At 34.9% G+C, this 24,410-nt stretch overlaps 1 protein-coding gene across 5 annotated transcripts in view; it reads right to left on the bottom strand.

Annotated features, from left to right (window-relative positions):
- The window catches only part of WRN (WRN RecQ like helicase), a 141,387-nt gene that overhangs the window by 24,691 nt on the left and 92,286 nt on the right, over positions 1-24,410 (bottom strand). For all 5 annotated transcript variants that reach the window (XM_072763550.1, XM_072763552.1, XM_072763549.1 and 2 more), the window contains exons 21-30: positions 24,218-24,319; positions 23,844-23,936; positions 18,695-18,836; positions 11,320-11,490; positions 11,146-11,243; positions 10,216-10,291; positions 9,393-9,466; positions 4,107-4,182; positions 3,750-3,862; positions 1,203-1,317 (exon numbers count right to left, since the gene is read on the bottom strand). In XM_072763550.1, coding sequence (XP_072619651.1) covers positions 1,203-1,317; positions 3,750-3,862; positions 4,107-4,182; positions 9,393-9,466; positions 10,216-10,291; positions 11,146-11,243; positions 11,320-11,490; positions 18,695-18,836; positions 23,844-23,936; positions 24,218-24,319 — 1,060 coding nt within the window. The remainder of the gene's footprint in view (positions 1-1,202; positions 1,318-3,749; positions 3,863-4,106; positions 4,183-9,392; positions 9,467-10,215; positions 10,292-11,145; positions 11,244-11,319; positions 11,491-18,694; positions 18,837-23,843; positions 23,937-24,217; positions 24,320-24,410) is intronic.

Genomic DNA, 24,410 nt, shown 5'->3' on the forward strand with positions numbered 1-24,410 from the left:
AGAGCACAATGCTATAAATGTATTTTCTCTTCCTTATGATTTTTGTTTTGTTTCAAGTTTTTATTTAAATTCTAGTTAGTTAACATATAGTCTAATATTGGTTTCAGAAGAATTTAATGGACAGCCCGGGTGGCTTAGCAGTTTGGCGCCGCCTTGGGCCCAGGGCGTGACCCTGGAGACCCAGGATGGAGTCCCACGTTGGGCTCCCAGCATGGGGCCTGCTTCTCCCTCTGCCTGTGTCTCTGCCTCTCTCTCTCTCTCTCTCTCTCTCTCTCTCTCTCTCTGTGTCTCTCATGAATAAATAAATAAAATCTTAAAAAAAAAAGGTAGAATTTAGTGATTTGTCACTTATATATAACAAACACCCAGTGCTCATCACAAGTGCCTTTCTTAATATCCATCACCCATTTAGCCAATCCCCCACCAACCTCCCCTTCAGCAACCCCTATGATTTTCTTTTTTTGTTGTTTTTAAGATTTATTTATTTATTTGAGAGACAGAGTGCACACAAGCCAGGGAGAGGGGCAGAGGGAAAGGGACAGAGATTCTCATGCAGATTCCAGGGTGAGCATGGAACCCAACTCAGAGCTTAATCTCATGACCCTGAGATCAGGACCTAAACTGAAATCAAGAGTTGGATGCTTAACTGACTGAGCCACCCAGGTGCCCCTCTCTTATGATTTTCTTAATAACATTTTCTTTTCTCTAGCTTACTTTATTTTAAGAATACAGTATATAGAGGCACCTGGGTGGCTCAGTCAGTTAAGCACCTGCCTTCAGCTCAGGTCATGATCTCAGGGTCCTGGAATCAATCCCCACATTGGGCTCCTGGCTTGGGTAGCCTGCTTCTGCCTCTCACTTTGCCCTTACCCCCAACCCCACTCATGCTCTCTCTCTCTCACATAAAATCTTTTTTAAAAAAAAAGAATACAGTAAACAAAACATATGTAACATACAAAATAAGTGTTAATCAACTATATGTGTTCTCAGTAAGGCTTCCAGTCAACAGGAAGATATTAGTAGTTCTGGAGGATTCAAAAGTTATATGTGCATTTTTGGCTGTGTGGGAGTCAGCACCTCTAACCTCCCACACTGTTCAAGGGTCAACTATAAAGGGAGAAAATGCTGCTTTTGAAACATGTTTTTGAAATCATCGAAAAATGTTTATGCTCTCACAGTTCCTGCAAACCACAGTATTTTACCTGAACATTACTTATCTGACAGAAATGTTTGATGACTTCCAACAGAGGGGTCAGCATAGTAGCTTTGCCTTCAGACACACCATTGATCCTTTTCACATTTTCAAATGTAGTAGGTCTGTCATTTAAAAAAATTAAAAAGTCAAAAAAATGCTACTAAAATATTATCACTCCAGCAACATGGCTGATGTTTAGCTTCAAAATCATATTCAAGGGATCCCTGGGTGGCGCAGCGGTTTGGCGCCTGCCTTTGGCCCAGGGCGCGATCCTGGAGACCCGGGATCGAGTCCCACGTTGGGCTCCCGGTGCATGGAGCCTGCTTCACCCTCTGCCTGTGTCTCTGCCTCTCTCTCGCTCTCTGTGTGACTATCATAAATAAATAAAAATTTAAAAAAAAATACTTAATTTAAAAAAAAAATCATATTCAATAAACATGTATTTTTTTCCAACAACCAAAAACAACATGTAATACATATAATCATGTTCTATGATGTCTCTGTTTGCTTTCCACCATTTAAAGATTTGCTATTTTAGCAACTTATGAATAAAAAAACACCACCATTATCACCACAAGACACCGTACTAAAAGGTGAACAGGCCATTACCATGAAGAAACAGGCTAATGTTCTAGTCTATAACTGATCTTATCGCTATTATTATTTTTATAAATATAAAAGGAAAAACTGTAAGGCTCTGAGGACAACCAACAAGCTAAGAAACTGAAAAGAAAATCTCATTCATTATTTACAAAGTACTTGCCTGTAACAATAAACATGCTAACTACTTTAGGCTTTTAACTCAATATTTCTTACCATATCAGTAACCAAAAGACTGTATGATGTCTATTTTCTAAAAATCTGCCAACCTAATTGTTACTCCTTTACTTTTAAATATCTTCACTAAATATTAAAGTGTGGATTTTGAATATTTACTTTTAATAAAATAATTATTTTAAAATAAGCACTATATTATTAAAATTTCACACTGAAATAACATCTTTTAGATGAAATTTAATGTCAAAAATAATTTTTTAAAAGAGTATAAAAGATGAATACAATTATCAAACAAATGTTCTTTGGAAATAATTTCTTCTAAATATTTATTGACCACCTCATATTTATTAGGCATTGTGCTAAGTGCTTTGGAAGACATAAAATGATGAGGAAAATAGTATATTTATTCAGAGTTTAAAATCTGGAAGATTAAAATAAATAAATAAATAAATAAATAAATAAATAAATAAATAAATAAATTTTTAAAAAATAAAATAAAATCTGGAAGATATAACATTAGGTATATTACCAATAATAACAAAAAAAATTAGTAAAGCATTATGTGAGAAGTGTGCAAAAAGCATCTTCTAAATTTACATTTTAAAGTCCTTTATGAATTCTAGAGAGAGGAATTACTTTGCTGCTAAGAGCATGAAAGACTTCATGGAGAAGATAATTAATAAAGCCAGATCTTGAAGGATTTCGTAGCAGGAGTTTTGGGGAATCAAGGAAACTGCAAGGCTAAAGTGACACTGTAAATAAATTCATGGAAGTTGAACAGGGGTCTTCTTCACAAATGATCAACAGCAAGTAGTCAGATAAACCATTCAAAATTCTGCAACATGGATAGAAAGGCATGTGTAAGTCCATAAATGAAGGGCCCTGAATTATAAGCTAAAGAAGTTAAGACAGTAGGGAACTAGTTAAGCAGAAGTATGATATGAGAAAGAAAGTGATTTGGTCTTATGCATCAAATGAAAAAGTGACAGAGAGATAAGGAAAGAGTAACTAGTTAAGAGGTTTTTTCAATAGTCCAGCGGCAATTAATTGTCTGAACTAACAGGGTGTCGCAAAAAAGAGAGAGGACAGCACACATAGACACGTAAGGAACACTGAAATGAAAAAAGTCTCAAAACTATTTAAGTAAGAGTAAGACAGGGATCCATGTCAGAGAAGTGCAAATAACACCAGAGGTTTGTTTAAACGTGTCATTAGGGCATCCCCAGTAGCTCAGCGATTTAGCGCCGCCTGCAGCCCGGGGCGTGATCCTGGAGACCCTGGATCGAGTGCCATGTCAGGCTCCCTGCATGGAACCTGCTTCTCTCTCTGCCTGTGTCTCTGCTCTCTCTCTCGCTGTGTCTCTCATGAATAAATAAATAAAATCTTTAAAATAAATAAATAAATAAAATAAACGTGTCATTAAGAACATGAAGGTATGAATTGACAAAAATAAGAAAACAAGAAAGAAGAGTTTTGGTAGAAATTAAGAAAGAAGAGTTTTGGTAGTTGCACAAAATGCACGCATGGAGGGTTTGTGGATAATGAGTTAGATTTTATATATTCTGACTTTGATGGCTGAAAACAGTTGGTTTTCATTCATATAGAAATGGCGGACTGCAGCTCGGTGAAGAGATGGTAGACAGTAGCATGGGAAACTGGGGAATTACCTCAAGGATAGGACAGCTGGACCCTAAGTCATACTATCACTGAACAATCTATGTTACAAATCTATTCTGTTAGGAGAAAATAAGTTAGAACAGATGTCTGCACAGCTTACCTCATTTTGGCCATTTCCAATAGTATCTTATTTGTTGCTAGAATGGCTGGAGGAACATCCATTTTACCGGCATGTTTCTGCCTGGCTTCTACCAATTTGCCATACAACACAGTCTGAACAAAGAACAGAAAAACAACTCAACATTTGTTGTTGCTGGTTTTTTTTTAAATGTACTTAGAAAAATCCAGTCCTTTATTTTTAGATCTTCAGCTATTACATTTTCCCTTAGGATGAAAAATTTATATCTCAGACTCACAGCTAAAGAACAATTTTTTTAAATACTGGCAATGTAACTTTAAGCATGCATATGTAATCACAACTATCCTTTCAAACACTGACTTTTCACAGAAGTTGTACCTGAGTCTCCTGCTCTTCAGCTGAAATAACAGGTTCTGAAGACTTGTAAGATTTTCCTGGTGAGTGTACTATGATGCTAAAATATTTAAAAGAAAATAAATAAAAAGGCTTTTCTTTCTCCAAGTTCAGTTTTTATATCCCCCCCCAAATGAAAAGTACTGTTCCATGTCAATATCAACAGTCATTCTTCATAATACCAGTGAAATAACTGTGATTTATACAACAGCCAAAATTTTAAACAATTTCAATCAAATGCATTCATTATAATGGTAAAATTAAAACTATAATTTGAATTCATCAAAATTTAGTATACTTAAAAACAGCATTTGCCCCATCCTCATCCTCAACCAAATTCTTTAAAATACATCTTTATACTGAAGATAACTTTTTTTTGACCAACAGAGATACAATCTATGATTCTTCACTGTGACATCACTAATTTTTGGTTGGTGAGGAACATTAAAATAGGATTAATAAAACTGTTCATAATTTTCTTCAAGATCAAACAAAACTAAGCCAAAGGGAATAATTTCTCTTTAGATGTCACAAAAGAAAAATAAAAACCATGCAATTAGCAAACAACATGGAAGGTGCTAGGCAGCAAACTAGACAGAAAACCAATTTTTTTTTTTAAAGATTTTATTTATTTGACAGAGAGAGAGAGAGAGAGCACAAGCAGGGAGAGTGACAGATGCAGAGGGAAAAGCAGATACGGGGCTTCTCCCATAACCGAGCAGGAAGCCCGGTATGAGGCTCGATTTCAGGACCCTGGGAGCATGACCAGAGCTGAAGGCAGATGCTTAACCAACTGAGCTACCCAGGAGCCCCTAGAAAACCAATTTCTACAATAAGTATTTCCCATTGATTAATTATAGAGAGGAAAAGATATAAAAATGAAATTGTATGTAATAGCCTATATAAAAGATGCCAAATTTAAATAAATCCCTCCTTTGGTAAGGAAAAGGGGGAACATGTTTGATACTTAAGAAATGTTTATAAATTTCTGTTGCAAGAATTCAAAATCTACAGTATAAAGTAAGATTTTCACAATTATCAAATCCTATCACTAAAATAAGTAGACTAAACCTGAGAAAAGGTAACTCCAGTTCAAAAAATTAGTAATATCAGGTTACTCAAGATAATCATAAATTTGTTTTAAATAATATATTAACCTTTATCACAGTATTTATAAAAGCCTCTATAATAATGTACTGTTTACAAAATGGTACTTTAAATTATTTCAAAAATAAATTTTATCATCACATATACTGGCAAAATATGGGTAATATAGCTCCAAAGCAGAAATATATATAGAAAACATTTAATAATAAGTGTTTTGCCTATGAATGCTATTAGAAGTGTACAGAAAAAAAGTTCAAAATAACTATAATGAATATCATCAAAAAGTGGAGACATTGGGGGCACCTGGGTGGTGTAGTCAATTAAGCATCCAACACTTGGTTTCGGCTCAGATCATGTTCTTAGGGTCGTGAGACTGAGCCCTGCATCAGGCTCCACACTGAGCACAGAGTCTGCTGGAGTTTCTCTCTCCCTCTCCCTCTGCTCCTCCCTGCCTTGTGCTCTCTTTTTTTTTTTGGCGGGGGGGAGTGGAGATGTTCTATTCATGAAACAAGATTGCTATGTTAAAGAAAAGAAAAAGAACAAGAAATAATTATTTGAAATGAATGTTTCAATAACTAAAAATAAAATCTTACTAGATGGAAGGGAATATAAAGTCAAGGCACTCTCCAAGAAAGTTAAGCAAACAAAAGGAGACTGAAAACAAGAGAAAAGAAAAATGAGTAATAAGAACACTAAAACCCATGCCAAAAAAACAAAAAAGACAATTACTAACATCAGGGAAAATTAAGATAGTGGCAGCCATAGCCACACAGTTCGGCTTAGTGGTATATATTTGTTTAAGTATAATAATGTAGAAACAAATCGTTAATATGACCAAAACATGAAATATAATGTTTTGGTCAAAGGGGGGAATTGAAGGAAGGGAAATGGGGGAAAGGCATATGGGAGATAAGCCCTAATCTACCATTATAAATTTTGTTCATGGAACAAAAAAACTTCTAAAACTGATAGGTCCAAAAAAAGTAATCTAAGCATGTCACTTAGAAATATGGAGGCAGGGCCACCTGGATTGGATGGCTCAGTTGGCTAAGCACCTGACTCTTGTTTTGGTTCAGGTCACCATCTCAGGGTTGTGAGACTGAGACCCCACAAGAGGCTCTGTGCTTTGTGGGGAGTCTGACAACTGAGCTTCTCTCTCCCTCTCCCTGTGCCCCTCCCCCTGCAAAAAACAAAAAACAAAAAACAAAACAAAACAAAAAAAAACAGGCAAATATCAGAGAGCCCAGCTGCAAGATTTAAGGATGACTGCTTCTACAGAACAGAGCAACGTTTGGGAAGGTATGAACTCACATGCTTTGTTATATGCCATTAAGTACCAACTGACTTTTAAAACCAATACATGAGGGATCCCTGGGTGGCACAGCGGTTTGGCGCCTGCCTTTGGCCCAGGGCACGATCCTGGAGACCTGGGATCGAATCCCACGTCAGGTTCCCGGTGCATGGAGCCTGCTTCTCCCTCTGCCTATGTCTCTGCCTCTCTCTCTCTCTCTCTCTCTGTATGACTATCATAAAAAAAAAAAAAAAAGTCTCTTTATAAAAAAAATAAATAAATAAAACCAATACATGAACTATTTTAATAAAAATTCAAATGAACTTTTAAAATAATAGTTATTGACGTGTAAGCATCTTTCTCCCTTCTATACACTAAGCCCACATCTTAAAAATAATTTCTGGGCCACACCACAGGTATGAACCCAGTATGTCTATCATTCAACTTCTCATCCCCTAAATATCCAACCTTTCAAATTTGTGTTCCTCTTATTTGCCAGTGAAGGGAATGGCAACACTCTAACCTGCAATCAGACAGGAACCTAAGTGTCATGTTCAAGTTCCCCACTTTCCTTAGTCCGCCTATCTTTTTAATCACTGAGTCCTAACAATTCTACCTCCTAAAAATCTTACAGTTCTGTTTCTGTCCATGTCCACTGCCACTACCTTCATCTAAGTTCCCATCTTCTCTTGCAAATGCTACTGCAATAGGCCTCTTTATTTGTGTCTCTGCACTCTGATCCTCCGGCCTCCCATTCCCTCCAAGCCAGTCATCCATCAAGGGTCAGCACACTGCATGGGACAAATCCTTCTGTTCTGGTAAGGCTTCTAAGTTAAAGATGGTTTCTTACACTTTTAAACAGTTCTAAAAAAATTAAAAGAACATTTTGTGACATGTGAAAATTACATGAAATTCAAATTTCAGTGTCCATAAATAAAGTATTATTGGAACACAGCCACATTCATTTTTTCACCTATCAACGATAGCTGCTTTAGGGTTACAAGAGCAAAGTTGAGTAGTTAGCGACCACATAGCCCTCAAAGTCTAAATTATTTACCATCTGATCATTTATAGAAATGTCAACCTCTGTTCTCAATCATAAGTTTAATGACACTGTCCTACTGAAAATCCTTCCTTAGCTCCTCCACTTAACTGCTTTTATGATCAAGCTGAGTGCTGGACAGAAACTGGATATTCTGGACCCTATTTAATTCTCCAGTCTTAAATTTTCACTACTTCCTTGCTTCCCTCTACCAGGTAACTGCTAGCATACCATTGAGTTCCTCAATCATACCACACCTTCTCTTGCTTTCAGGTTTTAATATGTGGGCTATTCCTCTGGTCAGAAAACTTCCCTTCCTTGTCACTTCATTTCTATTTAAGCCTCAAGGGTCACTTCCAAAGTGTGTTTCCAAAGTGCTACAACCCTGGATTGTAATTTTATGTTCCCTGACCCGTTTATCCCACTAGAATATAAGCTCTGGGAGGGCCAGTGACTAGGTCTCTATTTTCCCCACCGAATCCCAATGCCTAGAGTAATACCTGGCACAAAGATGGTTAGCAAAAATGCAATAAATGTTGATTTATTTATTTTTAAAGATTTTATTTATTTTTTTCATGAAAGACACAGAGAGAGAGAGAGGCAGAGACATAGGTAGAGGGAGAAACAGAGAGGGGATCCCGATGTGGGACTCAATCCCAGGACCCCGGGATCATACCCTGAGCCAAAGGCAGACACTCAACCACTGAGCCACCCAGGCGTCCCACAATAAATGTTTAAATGAAGAAATGCTTCAGCACACTGAAGCATACTCCCAAATCCTTTTGTTTACATAAAACATTGTAATTAATTACTCCATAAATAAACAAAAAGGAATTATTTTCAGTGAGAGACTGGTATTATGGTAAATGTTTCTGTCAGATCGAAAGTAGTATTATCTAAGTGAGTAGTCCAGTAGAGTATAACAGGATCAGAGAACACCTGATATGTATGCAAACATATTCTATTCAATAGTCTGTGTATAGGTCCTGACAAGTTTTTCAAATTTTCCACCTTCAGACTTTCTGTAATTCTGTACATTCTCCACAATTTCATTACATCAGCAAGTCAAATATGAAGCTCCAAAGTACAATAGGCACATTTGTTATTTCTACCAACTCTATTTCATGTTGCCATAAAATATTTTATTTTTTTAAAGATTTTATTTAAAAAATTTAAAAAATAAAAATAAAGATTTATTTTTTCATGAGAGAGACAGAGAGAGAGAGGGGGGCACAGACACAGGCAGAGGGAGAAGCAGGCTCCATTCCATGCAGGGAGCCTGATGTGGGATTCAATCCTGGGTCTCCAGGACCACACCCTGGGCTAAAGGCAGCGCTAAACCGCTAAGCCACCTGGGTTGCCCTATAAAATATATTTTAAAAGGCCGGGGAATATATATATATATATGAGTGTTTAGATACTAGAGACTGACAAAGATTTGCAAGTCAGCTCTCCCATTAGCTCTCTGTAACTGACCAAGTTAGTTAACTTCTTAACCTTTGTATCTTCAACTTTGAAATGGGTATAAATAATAGTAGCTAACTCATAGATTGTTGTAAGAATTAAATGGGATATTACAAATAAAATATTTAGCATTTAGCACACAGCTTGACAAAAAATAATACCCAGGAAGAATTAGCTATTAAATTAATGTTAATACTATCATTTTATAGGTCTTTTTTAGTAATTATAAGACTGGAGAGTTATGTTTTAACTCTAACTTCCTTCTGCCAATGACAAATCCCAACATCTGATAGACCTTTCTGTTTATGAAAGAAAAAAAAGGTGCCGATACAGCAAGCACAGAAAATAAACATTTTGAACTCTGTACCTTTTTTCAGGAATGTTACTCCCAGAAGAAATTTTATCAGATGCTTTGTAAGAATACATCTTCTCCAAGTTAGACTGTTTTAAAACATATAAAGGTCCATTACAAAAAAATTAGAAGTTTCAAAACCTTTCAAATACAGAAAAAATAAGATACAAAATCTCATGATGACAGTTCCTCCTCCAATTACCAAATAAAAATCATCACCTGAAAATAGCTCTCAGATTATAAGGCAGTTAGAAATGTAATGTCCTATTCCTCCCAAATCTATAGAGAACATATGATTGAAATAATTATTTGAGACACAGCAGAAGCCAAAGTTATAAAATGATTCAGCTAAATTCTGCATACTTCAATAAAACAGAAAAACTTTACAAAAAATTTAATTCAGCACATTTTCCTATTGCTCCAGTGTTCCAGTTAGCTGAAGTCTGCCTGTGAGTATTTAATCTTTAATTGTTATCTAAGATCGAAAACCAAAGCAAGAAAGTATGTGTGCACATATGTGTATGTGTATAGCTTTCATTGAGAACAAGTATTTAAGACTCATGCTTATTTTTTCTATCAATTATAAGTATCATAATGTGAAAAAAAAAAAAAAAAAAAAAAAAACTCCAGGCCAAATGGCTTGAATAAATAGGCTTTAAAAAAAATTAAAGTAAGTTACTTTCTCAAATATTTTTAACTTATTAGCCCCAGAAATCACATACTGCATATTTTATCCTGTTAATAGCACTACTCTTTCCAAAGTTTATGTTTTGTTACATATGGCATTTCATTCAATAAAGAAGGAAGTCAATAAGAACCACCTCTTTAACAAACCAACCTTCTTCTCTCCAGTTAAATCAATTGGTACTCGATTAGAGGAATGTTGTTCAGCGCCAGGTGGTACAGTTTTAGAACTGAAATATAATAAAATTAAAGTATCTCAAACTTTAAAATGTAATTATCTAATTATTTAATATCATCATGCCTCCACTCCCAGAAAGGCAGATAAGATTGCATTACTTTTTTAGAGCTGAAATTTTTTTAAATTTGTTTTTTTTTTTTTAACAAGCTCTGGAAAGTGCTTTTTAAGCTCTTTAAAGTTTAAAGCTCTTTAGTTTTTTAAGTTTAAAAGAAAAGTTGCTTATGTAATACGCAATATAGGGATTACAGTCAATAATACAGTCTTATAAACTTCAAAGTTATGAAGAGACTAGGTTGTTCTCAACACAGAAATTATAATTATGTGACATGATAGAGGTGTTAGCTAAGTCACTGTAGTTATCATATTGCAATATATACATCTATCAAACCAACACGCTTGTATACTTCAAACTTACACAATGTTATATGTCAATTACACCTCAATTTTTTTAAAAGGGGGGAAAAATCCATAAATGATAACATGTAAGGAAACAAAAAAGAAGGCATCAAATGTATTCCTTTGCTACCGTCTTCTAAACATAAGAAGGAAATATGATATGTGGATTCTTCAATATTGATCTCCGTGCTGCTTCTTTAATCAATGGGAAAGTAACTTTCTAAATACTATACTCAACTACTTCCTATCAATCAAGAAAATGTTCTATGATTTATTTATCTTTTACCCACTGGCTCTCATCCTCAAACTAGCTAAAAGAGGTATGCAAAGCTAGCTAAAAGATATGCAAAGCAATCTTTACTCATATTATCTTTGTGGTGCCTATGAATTGGTATAATTTGACATTTTAACAATAAAAAACACAGAAGTTAAAAAAAATGAAAAATGAACCTTGGTAGAGGAAACACCCTCGGACACAATTCTTCATTAGCTTCAAGTTTAAGTTTCTTAGGAAATTCTCTATTGGCTTCATGAAGCCAACATCTGCCCTATTGAACACAAAAAGAATCTTTTAATACATAGTGAGAAAAATTAATCAAACAGGTATATTTCTACATTGTTTACCTTTTCTGTAAGAGTGCAAATCCTTATAAATTTTTGTCTCCCAGGAACTTCTACCAAGAATCCTTCAGCCATGAGCTGACGGGACAAAGCCTTCCACCAACTCTCTTTTTGATCCTTGCCAGTGCCAAATAAACTGTGTCTGCGATACTTATCTTCAAGACGCTGGGAATTCTGAAATCAGGAATGAAATCTGTAGCTAAAAATGCTTTTTTAATTAAACAGGTAAGTAAAACAGAACTGTCTTCATTTTTTTTGGATTTCAGCTTTAAAAACCTACAAAATTTATGCCTATCCTGCTTGTTCTGAATACTTAATTTATACATAAATATATAATCAAAATAGTGTTCCTTTACTATATGAAGTAATGGCAGGCAATTTCACATATAATTCACATGCATTTTCCAATGCATAGGTTTGGATATGTTTTGGATATTTAACCTAGGCTATTTAGACCTTTTATTAATATATTTTATTGTCTGAAAATAGTAATTATAAGCTGCAGCTCAAGTCTAGAAGCAGTGTGACCCAACAGCTAATAATCAAGGAATACACTGCAAAAATTCGGTCCCCACTGCATGGCTGTATGCACTGCGCTTTTGTTCTTGAGGTACTGCCAAGTTTACTTAATCTTTTCTGATTTAGCTGCTATACTGAGATACCCGGGGAAAAGCAAGTGCATGCTACAGAGTTGCTGTTTTTGAGGGGTTTTTTTCTTAAGTGAAGAGACAATTCCAGTGGGAGACTCTTTACAAGCCATCACATTCTGGCAATGCTGGGGAAGCTACTCTGCCTCATGCAATTCTCTTGTCCTCTGATAGAGAGGACTCTCCCCACCTTCACTCTCTGTATTTTCCATTCACTGTGCCCTCTTACTATCTCCTTCACTTACCCTACACATTTAAGTACTACCGTTAAATATCTATAGTATCATATGAACATAAAGCTTTATGGAAAGTTGCTCCTGTCTAATGCCTTCGTAGTGAATACGGGAGATGGTCATTCAAGGGTCATTCTAACCTTCACCCACTCTTACTGCAGAAGCCGGGAAGTTACAAATACTATTTCTCAAAATCTTTTAGCTAGAGTTCTGGGTATGATTTAAGTTCTACTAGGCAAAGGCATTTAAATGACATCTACAAGTAGGAAATGAAGTAAGACTACTCTAGCTAGTCTTGGAGGTACTAGTCTTGGAGCATGATTATGGAGCTGACTGCTTTTTATGAGCAAGTGCAGGGTGGTTACTAGAGCAAGCAGAAGTGGAACATCCCTGCTTACAGCTCCCTATGCAGTGCACTTTGGTGTCTGGTGCTATAGTGGCAGCTTCCCAAACTGACAGATTGCTTCTTGTCACAGACGAGGTAGCAGCGCTCATGACTATTTTACAGTATAATCTTATCAACAATAGAAGTGGTTGAATGCCCAGTAATAAATACTTTTTTGTTTAAATTACTTAGAGTGATTATGAGCGAATATAAATTCTATATTTTAGGTTATATTTGTATATCAAAAACATCGCTTGAATATGTCAAGAAGTTACTGTACTCTAAAAATTTCAATATAAAATGCAATCTACAATTTTAGAAATAGGCAAAGTCCGTCATTTAACATTTTTACATTTCACCTATATTCCATGAAGGTTTAGCAATCAATATCTAAAAAAATTCAGTATCAAAATCAAAACAATTCATAGGATGAGTTCCAGTGGACCTAACTCAAAAATCAGAAGGTTCTCTATTATGAATGTATTAGTTTTATGCAATTGATGAGAATGTTATGCCTACCAGTTTGTCATTTTGGAATGTTAAACATGTGAATTAAAGTGAAAGAGCCTAAATAAAGCTGATCCCTCACACAAAGGAAACCTAGGCTGCCATGAGATTAAAGTGGAACAAAATCCCATCAGAAACACTTCAATGCCTAGAAACTGAGCTTACCACAAAGGTGTCTGATAGGTTAGTTAACAGTCTCTAAGTGTATTCTATTTATCTTAAAAATAAAAATAGAATTATTTTTATTAAGATAGCTAAGTAATGAGCTTTAGTATCATGGTGATTATATTTACCAAAATTTTATTAGAACAAGATTTAGAGAAATAGAAACACCCAGGTACAACATGGTATCTTTTTCCCTGTTAACAGTCCCTACCTAAGCCAAATAACTTTGGGTTGACTTGAAAAGAACGCTTAAAATCAAACATTAGAGAATTTCAGAGCTAGGAGGAACATTGGATCTCTCTGATCTACATGGTTATTTTTTACTCATATTACTAACAAAAAATCAGAAGCTCAAAGATGTTCATTGGTAGCCTAAGTTCCTAGAACTACAAGTAGAACACAGGCCTCCTGAGTACTAGTTCTAATCTTTTATTACTCTATCACGTGTACACACAAATATACATATGCAACATATATACTACAAATAAATATCCCACATAAACATATACACATACACACATATATACATTGTTTGTAGTCAGTACAGCAAGATCACCAGGATTCAAGTCACAGCTCTGGTACTTACTACCTTTTTGACTTTGGACAAGTTACTTAACTTACCTGGGCTTCTATTTCCTCAGCTGCTATACAAGTATTAACAATAGCTTCTATCTCTTGGGGATATTGTAAAAATTGAATAAGCAAGCCTGACTCAGTAACATTAACTTTCTTTTTATTAGTTAACAGTTGGTCCTTTAACGCAACCTGAATTCCCTAATCTAAAAGAAAAACCATTATGGGGGCACCTGGGTGGCTCAGTCGGTTAAGTGTCTGACTCTTGATTTCAGCTCAGGTCATGACCTCAAGGTCATGAGATTGAGCCTTGGTACTGGGTGTGGAGCCTGCTTAAGATTCTCTCTCTTCCCCTCTTCTCTGCCCCTCTCTCCTGCACAAGCATGTGTATGCGTGCACACTCTCTAACATAGATAAATAAATCTTTAAAAAAAAAAAAAAAGAAAACCACTACTTAGTATCTAGTCAGTTTTCCCTATAACACTTGTAATAGTACTCTACATCTGCTAGGGGCTTATACTTGCAGTAGAAGATTCTACTGCTTGCAAACTAATAACACCAAAGGTATTAAATTGCCTAATAGTACTTATTAGCAATCTCAACACTAGAATTATTCTTCTACTCTTCCTAAGGAAAAAAAAAAAAGAAAATCCTACAAAACCTTAAGTGAACGAACACATTTACTAGTATGAAGCAATGAGATTTTTTTTCTAATCAGCAGAGTAATTGTTCTTCCCCTCAGGATAACTGTAAATATTGTTACTGTATGAATAAATTTACACTGTCTTGTTTCCATGGAAATCACCGTGCCCAGAAAGCTGCTATAGAGACTACAGGGATTTGGGCATTGATTTTAAGGAAGGCACATTCTACAGATACATCCCTTACCAATCACATCCATTCTAGTATCTCCAGATCATTCGATCTAAAAATAAAAATGTAAAACTGCATGTGAACAGCATAATAAATAGAAAAGGCACTAAAACAATAATCAGGAAAGCTGCTTGCTCATCCTGATTCTGGCACACAGTAATATGACCCAGGACAGGTCCTCTAACTTTCAGAGATTCAGTATCAACCACTGTAAAATAAGGCATAGGGATAGTCTTTTTGCTCTAGAAGACACACTCAAAAAGGGAAATTATCTCACATTTTTCTTTTAAAAATCACGTTGGGAAAATAAGGAACAGCAAACTGGCTATCGAGGAATATGGAAACTACTAATTGATGGATAAATATTAGAATAAAGAGAGCTGGGAGAGGGATCCCGGGGTGGCGCAGCGGTTTAGCACCTGCCTTTGGCCCAGGGCGCGATCCTGGAGACCCGGGATCGAATCCCACGTCGGGCTCCCGGTGCATGGAGCCTGCTTCTCCCTCTGCCTATGTCTCTGCCTCTATCTCTCTCTCTCTCTCTGTGTGTGTGACTATCATAGATAGATAGATAGATAGATAGATAGATAGATAGATAGATAGATAGATAGATAGATAGAGCTGGGAGGCTAGAACCCAAACCAAAGTATCACTTTCTATTAAAAGCAAAATCTTTGAATGTCTATCTGATAAAGAAAACAAAGAACCTGCCAATTGTCCGAAGTAACTTCTTTAAAAATCACAATTGTTTTCTGTGGTAATTCTTTCTGCTTAGGAATGCCACACTTCCCTCTACCTTTCTTCTCTCATTCCATCTCTGAATGTCCAAATCTACTACATCTCCTATGAAAAAGAAAGCTCCAATGATACTGATAGAATCACAAAGACTTCTCTAATTTCCAGGTATTAGCAAGTACTCTCTCCAGAACTTATATCTATTCATATGTCCTTTATCATCTCTTTCAGTGCTACACTATACTTATTTCTTCCCAAGTAACACCTCCCATGTTAGATGATGTGTTTCATCTAATTCAGGCTTTGAGTTCTCCACAAAACATAGTGCCTTACACACACACAAAATGATGTTTAATAACTAATGGGAAAAAATAGGTATAAGCTTAAACTCTCAAGTCTTAAATCTCTATGTTATTAAAGTGTAAAACAAGCCTACAGTTTCTGTTTACATTTTAACTTTTCTTTTGCCTCTTTCCCAATTCCTACAAGGCAAAAAAGCTCAGAGCTGCCACCCCAGGTCTTATATGCTAAGTGCAAAATAAAATCAAAATAGAAAAAAAAAATTATCTTTAGGAATAGATTTCAATCACATAAAATAGCTTATCCAAAAATTTAAACAGATACCCCTCTCCTGTTCAATACTTCAAAAATTATAAAGGGTGATTAAAACTAGCAATTGTTTTCTAGTGGCTGCTTATAGTCAAAAAGCATCTTTTATCAAAAGTACTACCTAACTCTGGAGCCATGGCAAGGTTTAGCACTTTGATAATATGATCAGGAATGAGGTTTCACTTAATGTCTTGGTTATATAAATTAAGTGTTATGCTTCTGTTTTCTGATCTATAAAATTATGATAATCCTTGCATATTTTATCACTTATTCATACATTTAAAAATATTTATGTGGTGAGCTATTTAGATGGCTAAAACAGTTTCTTACATTTCTAATATTTAATTCCTAACCAAACCTGTGCTATTTAAAAACAAAATTTTTAACTCCATCCACAAATACTTGGATGGGCTGTATAACTGTTTATAATATTTAGAAAAATATAGTGTAAGAAAGGAGAATCACATGTTGCTTAAATTGTATTCGTTATATATATGTACAAATATTATCCCTTTAAAACTCTAAGAGTTTTCAGTTTAATATATTTATCATCTTACAGATCAAAATTATCTACAAAGATATCAATTTTCCCTAAATTAGTTAAGGTGGACAATTTACTAAATTCCTAAAGGAATCACAATTATAATTTTTAAGACAATATCCCAATAGATACCAAAATCACTGAAATGGAAGGAAAAAAAATTACCTTATTTTCCTTGTAGTTAATGTCTACAAATTTTTGTTATGTGGTACTTTTTGAAAAGTTTTACATCTTTATCTAGCAAGGGTAGTATAAAATTTCACAAAGAATAAACTTCTTAATTTGAAGACTCCCAGAAGAGACTGTCAGTATAAATGGTCTGACTTGGTTTCCAAATAATAGGTGAAATCTGATCCCTCTTGTGGCCAGTTCAAGTTTGTGTAGGAGCCCACTTACACTTATTTGTTGATACTGGATACTGCTGGCTTATACCAAATTAAAACAAGGAGACAAACCATAAGAGACTCTTTATCATAGGAAACAAACTGAAGGTCGCTGGAGGGGCAGGGGTGGGGAGGATGGGGTCACTGGGTGACAGACATTAAGGAGGACACATGATGTAATGAGCACTGGGTGCTATATAAGTCAGATGAATCACTGACCTCTATGCTGAAATCAATAATACATTATATGTTAATTAATTGAATTTAAACAAAAATTTAAATTTTTTTTTTATAAATTAACATCTTCAACTGGAATGCACAGGTTTTGAAGATGACAGAGACAGAAGAAACTTTCATAGACCTCAATTAAACAATCTATCCTTTGCAACTTAAATTCTTAAAAAAAAAAAGATACTAGAAAAAAAAAAAGATAGTAGTTCTCATACCACCTAAAAGCAAGTTCCTTAACTTGGAAAACTAATTAATTAATTAATAGTGACAACATTATTAAATTTCTAATCAAACTGGTGATTTAAAAACAAAATTATAGTGGGCCTGAGGAGGGAAAAAACAAAAAACAAAAACACAAAATTTTAAACTCCATTCAGGATCTGAAAACATCACTACCTGAAAAGTTAACATGTTTTCAATATCTCATTAAAGATACTTCACAACTGGGACGCCTGGGTGGCTCGGTAGTTGAGCATCTGCCTTTGGCTCAGGTCATGATCCTGAGGTCCTGGGTTGAGTCCTGCATCAGGTTCCCTATAGGAAGCCTATGTCTCTGCCTATCTCTGCATGTCTCTCATGAATAAATAAATAAAATCTTTAAAAAACAGTATTTCACAACTAACTTAACATGTCCCTTTTTAAACAAGATAAAAATTCAGAAAATAAATATTTACAGGAAGCATTCAAGTATTTATCAAATAAATGCTTACCTAAATTATTTTTAAATTCAACATACAAAGTAAGAATATTAATCTCTACTTTTAAGTATCTTTTTAATAAATATACATATTTGCAAAAGATTCTATCTCCCACTTTGGTTTATTCAACCACTAGCAATACATAATTCTTAGCTTTTCTTTACAGACTTCTAAATGAGAAATAAAATCATATGGACAAAAGGACTACAGACTGTAAGGGTCATGACTTACTCATATTGTACTTGCAAATGTTAGCACTAAAAGCAGCTGAATTGACTAATGCTATTTATTCAATGGTAAAGCCAGAAACAAAACAAAACTTGGAATTTTAAATACCTGTGATGAGAAACAGAAAAGAAGTAAAGAAAAACTACTGACAATAGTTATTGAACTTACAAATATTCACTGAAATTAAAGTTTTGCTCAAAGAATTTACTACTTTCCAGGACACGAAGAGAGACAATTTTGTTCTACCTGTCTCCTGATGCAGTGAAAGCATCTTTCTTGATTTTCCTAAGAAAGACTAGTTTAGGGATTCATCCAACTATAACGTAATAAGCTAATACTAGAATGAGGTGCAGAGCTGAACATCAATTTGAAATATGAAAACAGCAGTATATGTGGTAACACTCAGGTTTTGTCAAAAGTAATGAATGCAGCGCTTAATTGGAACTTAATATGGCTCTCTGACTTTCCAATAACTCATCTAAAGTCAAAGCTGCAATCCTAATTCAACAAACTTCTGAAGAAAAGAGTAATAGGAGTACAAGAACTATGAAGGTGACTCACAGATATACTTACAGATCCTTGGAGAAATAAAATCGGAAGCCCAATTCCAAACTTTTCTCCTAAGATTTTCACAGCAGATAATAGCTGGAATGTTTGTGGACCAAAGTCCTGTGATGCGTCATCTGAATCATCAATGGAAGAGCATCGATCCAATCTAAGTAATAATATAATAGAAAACTTAGCTAAGACATGTACCCTTAGAAATAAAAATATTATATACAATAGACAAGTAAAAAAAATCTCAAATATGTCAACTGCTTCATAAGCTAACAAAGTTTCTTACAGCCAAGATCACATGAAATATGCAAAAACATGAACCATAAACCATAATATATCTTTGCATGTTATGTTGATGGTTCTCAACCCTAGCGCCTTGGAACCCAAATTTCACAGGAGGTACCTTGGACCATAAACAGAAGAGTAGGGAGTTCAAGCAAGCAGAGTGCAGAAGTATAGCTTGAAAAGCTCCATCGACTGATTATATAAATACTGGACTTTTGGGTTAGGTTGTGATGAGGGGAAAAGACTGTTGCAAAAAAAAGTTAATAACTTAAGAACCAAATCTCCTATGAAATAAATTATTAGCTTAAACTCTGATGACCGTAAAATACGACACAAAGATAAACTGCACCTCATTTAAGTCCACTTAGAAGTTACATTCCTAAGCCATCCTTCAAGTAGATTTGAAATTATCATTAATATAAATGATATTAATATAAATGAGAATTCTTTAAAGCTGGTTGAGAACAAAGGATTCCTTAGAGAAAATCAACTACCTTAATTCAATTGCCTTCTTTAGAACAAATAGCTTTGAAATAGCAGTAAGAATAGTCAATATTCCAGATATAATAATATGCTTTTGGGGGGAAGACTAAATTTAGGTTTATCCTATTTTAACTTCTTTAGTGGGATATTAAGCTCATTTTCTTTTCTAATATGAATATTGAAAGCTATCAGATTCTCACGAAGTACCACCTATGCTGTATCTTCCAAGTTTTAATGTATATTACTGTAATCATAACTAAAGTTCTAAAAATATTTTAATTTCCAGTCTGATTTTTTTCTTTGATTTATGAGTAATTTAAAAGTGTTATTTTTAACTTCCAAATGAATGAGAAATTTTATCCTCTTATTTCCTTCTAATTCAACTGCATTCTGATCAGAAAAAGCGGAATGTTTTATGCCAATACACTGAAAACTTTTGAGACAACACTACAGTCTAGAACAGGGGCCAGAAAACTTTTCTTAAAGGGCCAGATTGTAAATAGTTAGGTTTTGTGGGCCATACGGTTTCTGTGTCACAGTTACTGGGATTCAACTCTGCAAAAACAGCCAGACAATATATAAACAAAAGGGTATGCTGGATTCCAAGAAAACTTCACCTACAAAAACAGGCAGCAAAGTGGATTTGGTTTACAAGCCATAGTTTGCCAAATCTTACCTTAACACAGAGTCAAAAAATTTTTTGAAGATTTATTTATTCATGAGAGATACAGAGAGAGGCAGAGATACAGGCAGAGGGAGAAGCAGGCTCCCTGCAGGGAGGCAGATGTAAAACTTGATTCCACAACCCCCAGATCACAACCTGAGCCAAAGGCAGTCACTCAATCAATGAGCCACCCAGGTGCCACACACTGAGTCAAATTTTTATCAATATTCCATGTATGTTTGAGAAGTGTAATCTCTAGTTCAGTGCTTCCCAGCAAGTGTGCTGCAAATGGATTATAGGGGTACTGTATAATCACTGTTCTGGACAGAACCTGGACTCAAGTAGTAAATAGCCTAGTGTGCTATACAGGTGTTATTATTAGCTTTGTGGATCATGAAGTAAAAATGTTTGAGGTACATTGTTCTAAATGCTTAGTACAGGGTTCTAAATAGCAAGTGTGTGATAAATAAAACTTGTTACTATGTTGATCAAATTTTCTATAGCTTACTAATTGCTGGATTACTAAACCTACCAATAGCCAAAAATTATATACAACTCTTCTACTTTAATTATATCCAACTACTACTACTATAATGGGTTTGTTGCTTTCTTCCAGCTGTTGTGTCAATTTGTGCTTTATATAATTGCAGGGCATTTGGATTTTGTTTGTTTGTTTGTTTGTTTTTTTAAGTTGCACTGAACAATTCTGTCCTCTCCGTGAAGCAACATTTTGTCACCACAGAGATCATCTACATCCCCAATACTTATTTTTTGGTCTCATAGTAACACAGTGATCACGCCTAGGCATATGGCGAACTCAACTAGTTATACCATTTGTTTTTATTCTTTCAATTAATATACAGTTAAAAATGACTATAATCTGCGTATATGTGAAGTTCAACCAATTTAAACACATCTGTTGATTCATATGCACAGATTCATCTAACCACACAATCAACTACCATCACAATCAGGACACATAACAAATCCATCACCTTGAACAGTCCTTTGTGCTAGCCCTTTGTAATCATACCCTCCACCTCCCTCTGACCTCTGGCAACCACTGACCTTTTTCTTCATCCCTATAGTAGAGTCTTACTTTTGAGAGAATATCATATAAACTGGATCATACTGTAAAACTGTTATTATTTCTTCTTTTAAATGTTTGGTAAAATTTGCCATTTAAGCCATGTGGGCTATGGAATTTTATTTCCAGGCATTTTTAACAGATCTAATTTCTTTAACAGTCGTACAACTATCTGAGTCATCTACTTCATTGTGGGTGAATTTTGTTTGAGGTTCTCAAGGAATTGGGTCCACTTCCTCTAAATTACTGAATGTATGTGTACTGAGCTATTCATAGTGTTTTCCTTATGATCCTTTTAATGTCTATTGGGCTTGTAGTGAAATTCCTTTCATTCCCAGGATGGGTAATCTCGGTCTCTTTTTTTTCTTTTTAGAAGTTTCTATCAATTTTATTGGCCTGTAAAAGAGTGAACTTTTGAGTTCTTTGGTTTCCTCTTTTGTTTTTCTGTTTTCTATTTCATTTATGCTCTTACCTTTATTATTTCCTTCCTCTGCTTCTTTTTAGTTTACTTTGGAAGCTTAATTACAGCTTTGAAACTTTTCTTCTATTTAAAGTATTTGATGCTCTACATTTTCCTCTCATTGTTGCTTTAGCTGCATCCCATACATTTTGTATTTTTATTTAATTTGGTTCAAAATATTTTCCAGTTGACTTTGAGACCTCCTCTTTGACTCATGGGTACTTAGTAGTGTGCTATTTAATCTTCAAGTGTTTGGAGACTTTGCTATCTTTATGTTACTGGTTTCTAGTTTAATTCTATCATAGTTAGAAAACACACTCTGTATGAACAAAATTTTTTAAATATATTACGGTTTGTTTTATGACCCAGAATATAATCTATGTTTGTGAACATTCCATTTGCACCTGGGAAGAATGTTTATTCCACTGTTGTTAGGTTGAATGTTCCAAAAAAGTTAATATGATCTAGTTTATTGACAGTCCTGTTCATTTCTATCTTCTTACTGATTTTCCATCTACTAGTTCTATTAATTACTGAGAGAAGATGTTGAAGTCGCCAACTGTAATTATGGATTTCTGTATTTCTCCTGTTAATTCTGTCAGTTCTTTTGTTAAGTGTATACACACTTAGGATTATGTGTTCTTGGATATGATGGTTAACTTTGTGTCAACTTGGCTAGGCTATGATGCTCAGTTGTTTGGTCAAACACTGATCCAGATGTTGTTATAAAGGTATTTTGTAGATGAGATTAACACTTCCAGTCAGTTTACTTTAAGTAAAGGAGACCACCCTTGATAATATGAGTCTTGTCCAATCAAATGAAGGCTTTAAAGAGCAAAGACTGAGAACAAGGAATTGTGACTCAAGACTAGGAACACAGAAATCCTGCCGGACTCTCTAGCCTGCCAGTTTGCCCTACTTATTTTAGATTTGACAATATGCACAACTGCCAGCAGCCAATTCCTTAAAATCAATCTGTGTGCGTGCATGCGTGTGTGTGTGTTTGTCTGTGGAGAACTATGATTAATTGGTAAACTGACCCTTCTATCATCATGTAATGTCTTTCCTTATCCTTGGTAATATTCTTTCTCCAAAGTCTCCACTGTCTGATATTAAAATAATAACTCCAGCTAGTGTTAGTGTTTTCATGGTGTACAGTTGTTATCCCTTTATTTTATTTTTATTTATTCATTTTTAAGATTTTACTTATTCATGAGAGACATAAAAAGAAAGAGGCAGAGACATAGGCAGAGGGACAAGCAGGCTCCCTCTGGGGAGCCTGATGCGGGACTCCATCCCCAGATCCGGGGATCACGGCCTGAGCCAAAGGCAGATGCTCAACCACTGAGCCACCCAGGCATTCTGATCCTTTAATTTTTATCTACCTATATGATTATACTTGTGGATTTCTTACAGATAGCATATAGTTGGGTCATTTCTTTTTAAAGTTTACTTATTTATTTATTTTTAAGTAATCTCTATATCCAACATGGGCTCAAACACGTAACTCCAAGATCAAGAGTAGCACGCTCCTCTGATTGAGCCAGCTATGCGCTCCTAGTTGGGTCATATTTTTAAATCAATTCTAACAATGTTTGCCTTTAAATGGTGATATGGACCATTTATATATATTTTTTTATTTTTATTTATTTATTTATTTTTTTATTTATGATAGTCACAGAGAGAGAGAGAGAGAGGCAGAGACACAGGCAGAGGGAGAAGCAGGCTCCATGCACGGGGAGCCCGATGTGGGATTCGATCCCGGGTCTCCAGGATCGCGCCCTGGGCCAAAGGCAGGCGCCAAACCACTGCGCCACCCAGGGATCCCTGGACCATTTATATTTAACATAATTATTGATATATTTAAATTTAGGTCCACCATTTTATTGGTGTATCTATTTATAAAGCAAAATAATATTGTTTACTTTGACTTCTATCTAAATAAATTCATTATTTTGTTTTCTTAAAACTGTAATACATATCATTCAACAAAAACTCAATTAAAAATTATGTAAGGGGCACCTAGGTGGCTCAGTCAATGGAGTGTCTGATTCTTATCTCAGGTCTTAATCTCAGGGTTGTGAGTTCAAGCCACACATTGGGCAAGGAGCCAACCTTAAAAATTATTTGAAAAGGAAGAGAAACAAAGATTTTAGAATCTCCATTTCGAAGAAAAAATCTTTACCTGGATCTGCAATTATCACAGCATTGTTCAGTTCCCATAATACCCACGGAGGCCTTTCGTAGTTGTTTGTCTTCAAAATGAGACAAGATGAGTCTACCCAAGAGAAAATTTTAAATTAAATAAAAGAACAAAACCATATATGTTAAAATCATTGCTGAAAATAATGAAGTGAAATCATCACTGATTCACCTGGGATCTCATTACCTTGCTTCAGTTGACTGAGGCACAAAGAAAGTTGCCTTAAAAATTCAGCACATATGTAACACCAAAAAAATACTGTTTCTACATACTTCTACTTATGTTACAAAACTTTTTCTTAAAATATCACCATTCATTGATCTGTTATCAATTAATATAAAACAAATAATACATACTGTCGCCTACATCTTGTGGAATGAAGATATTTTTCCATCTTTGCCATCATCTTTAATTTGTATAATCGAAACTTTTCACTGGTTATCTCACTAAGGCGGTGCCTGTCAATTACAAATATCACAAGAATATAAAAAATTGCATTAGTGATTTCATTACTTTTAAATTTATTATTGCTTACTTTTCATAACCTTT

This window comes from Vulpes vulpes, chromosome 7 (assembly GCF_048418805.1).
Source record: "Vulpes vulpes isolate BD-2025 chromosome 7, VulVul3, whole genome shotgun sequence".
Lineage (NCBI taxonomy): Eukaryota > Metazoa > Chordata > Mammalia > Carnivora > Canidae > Vulpes > Vulpes vulpes.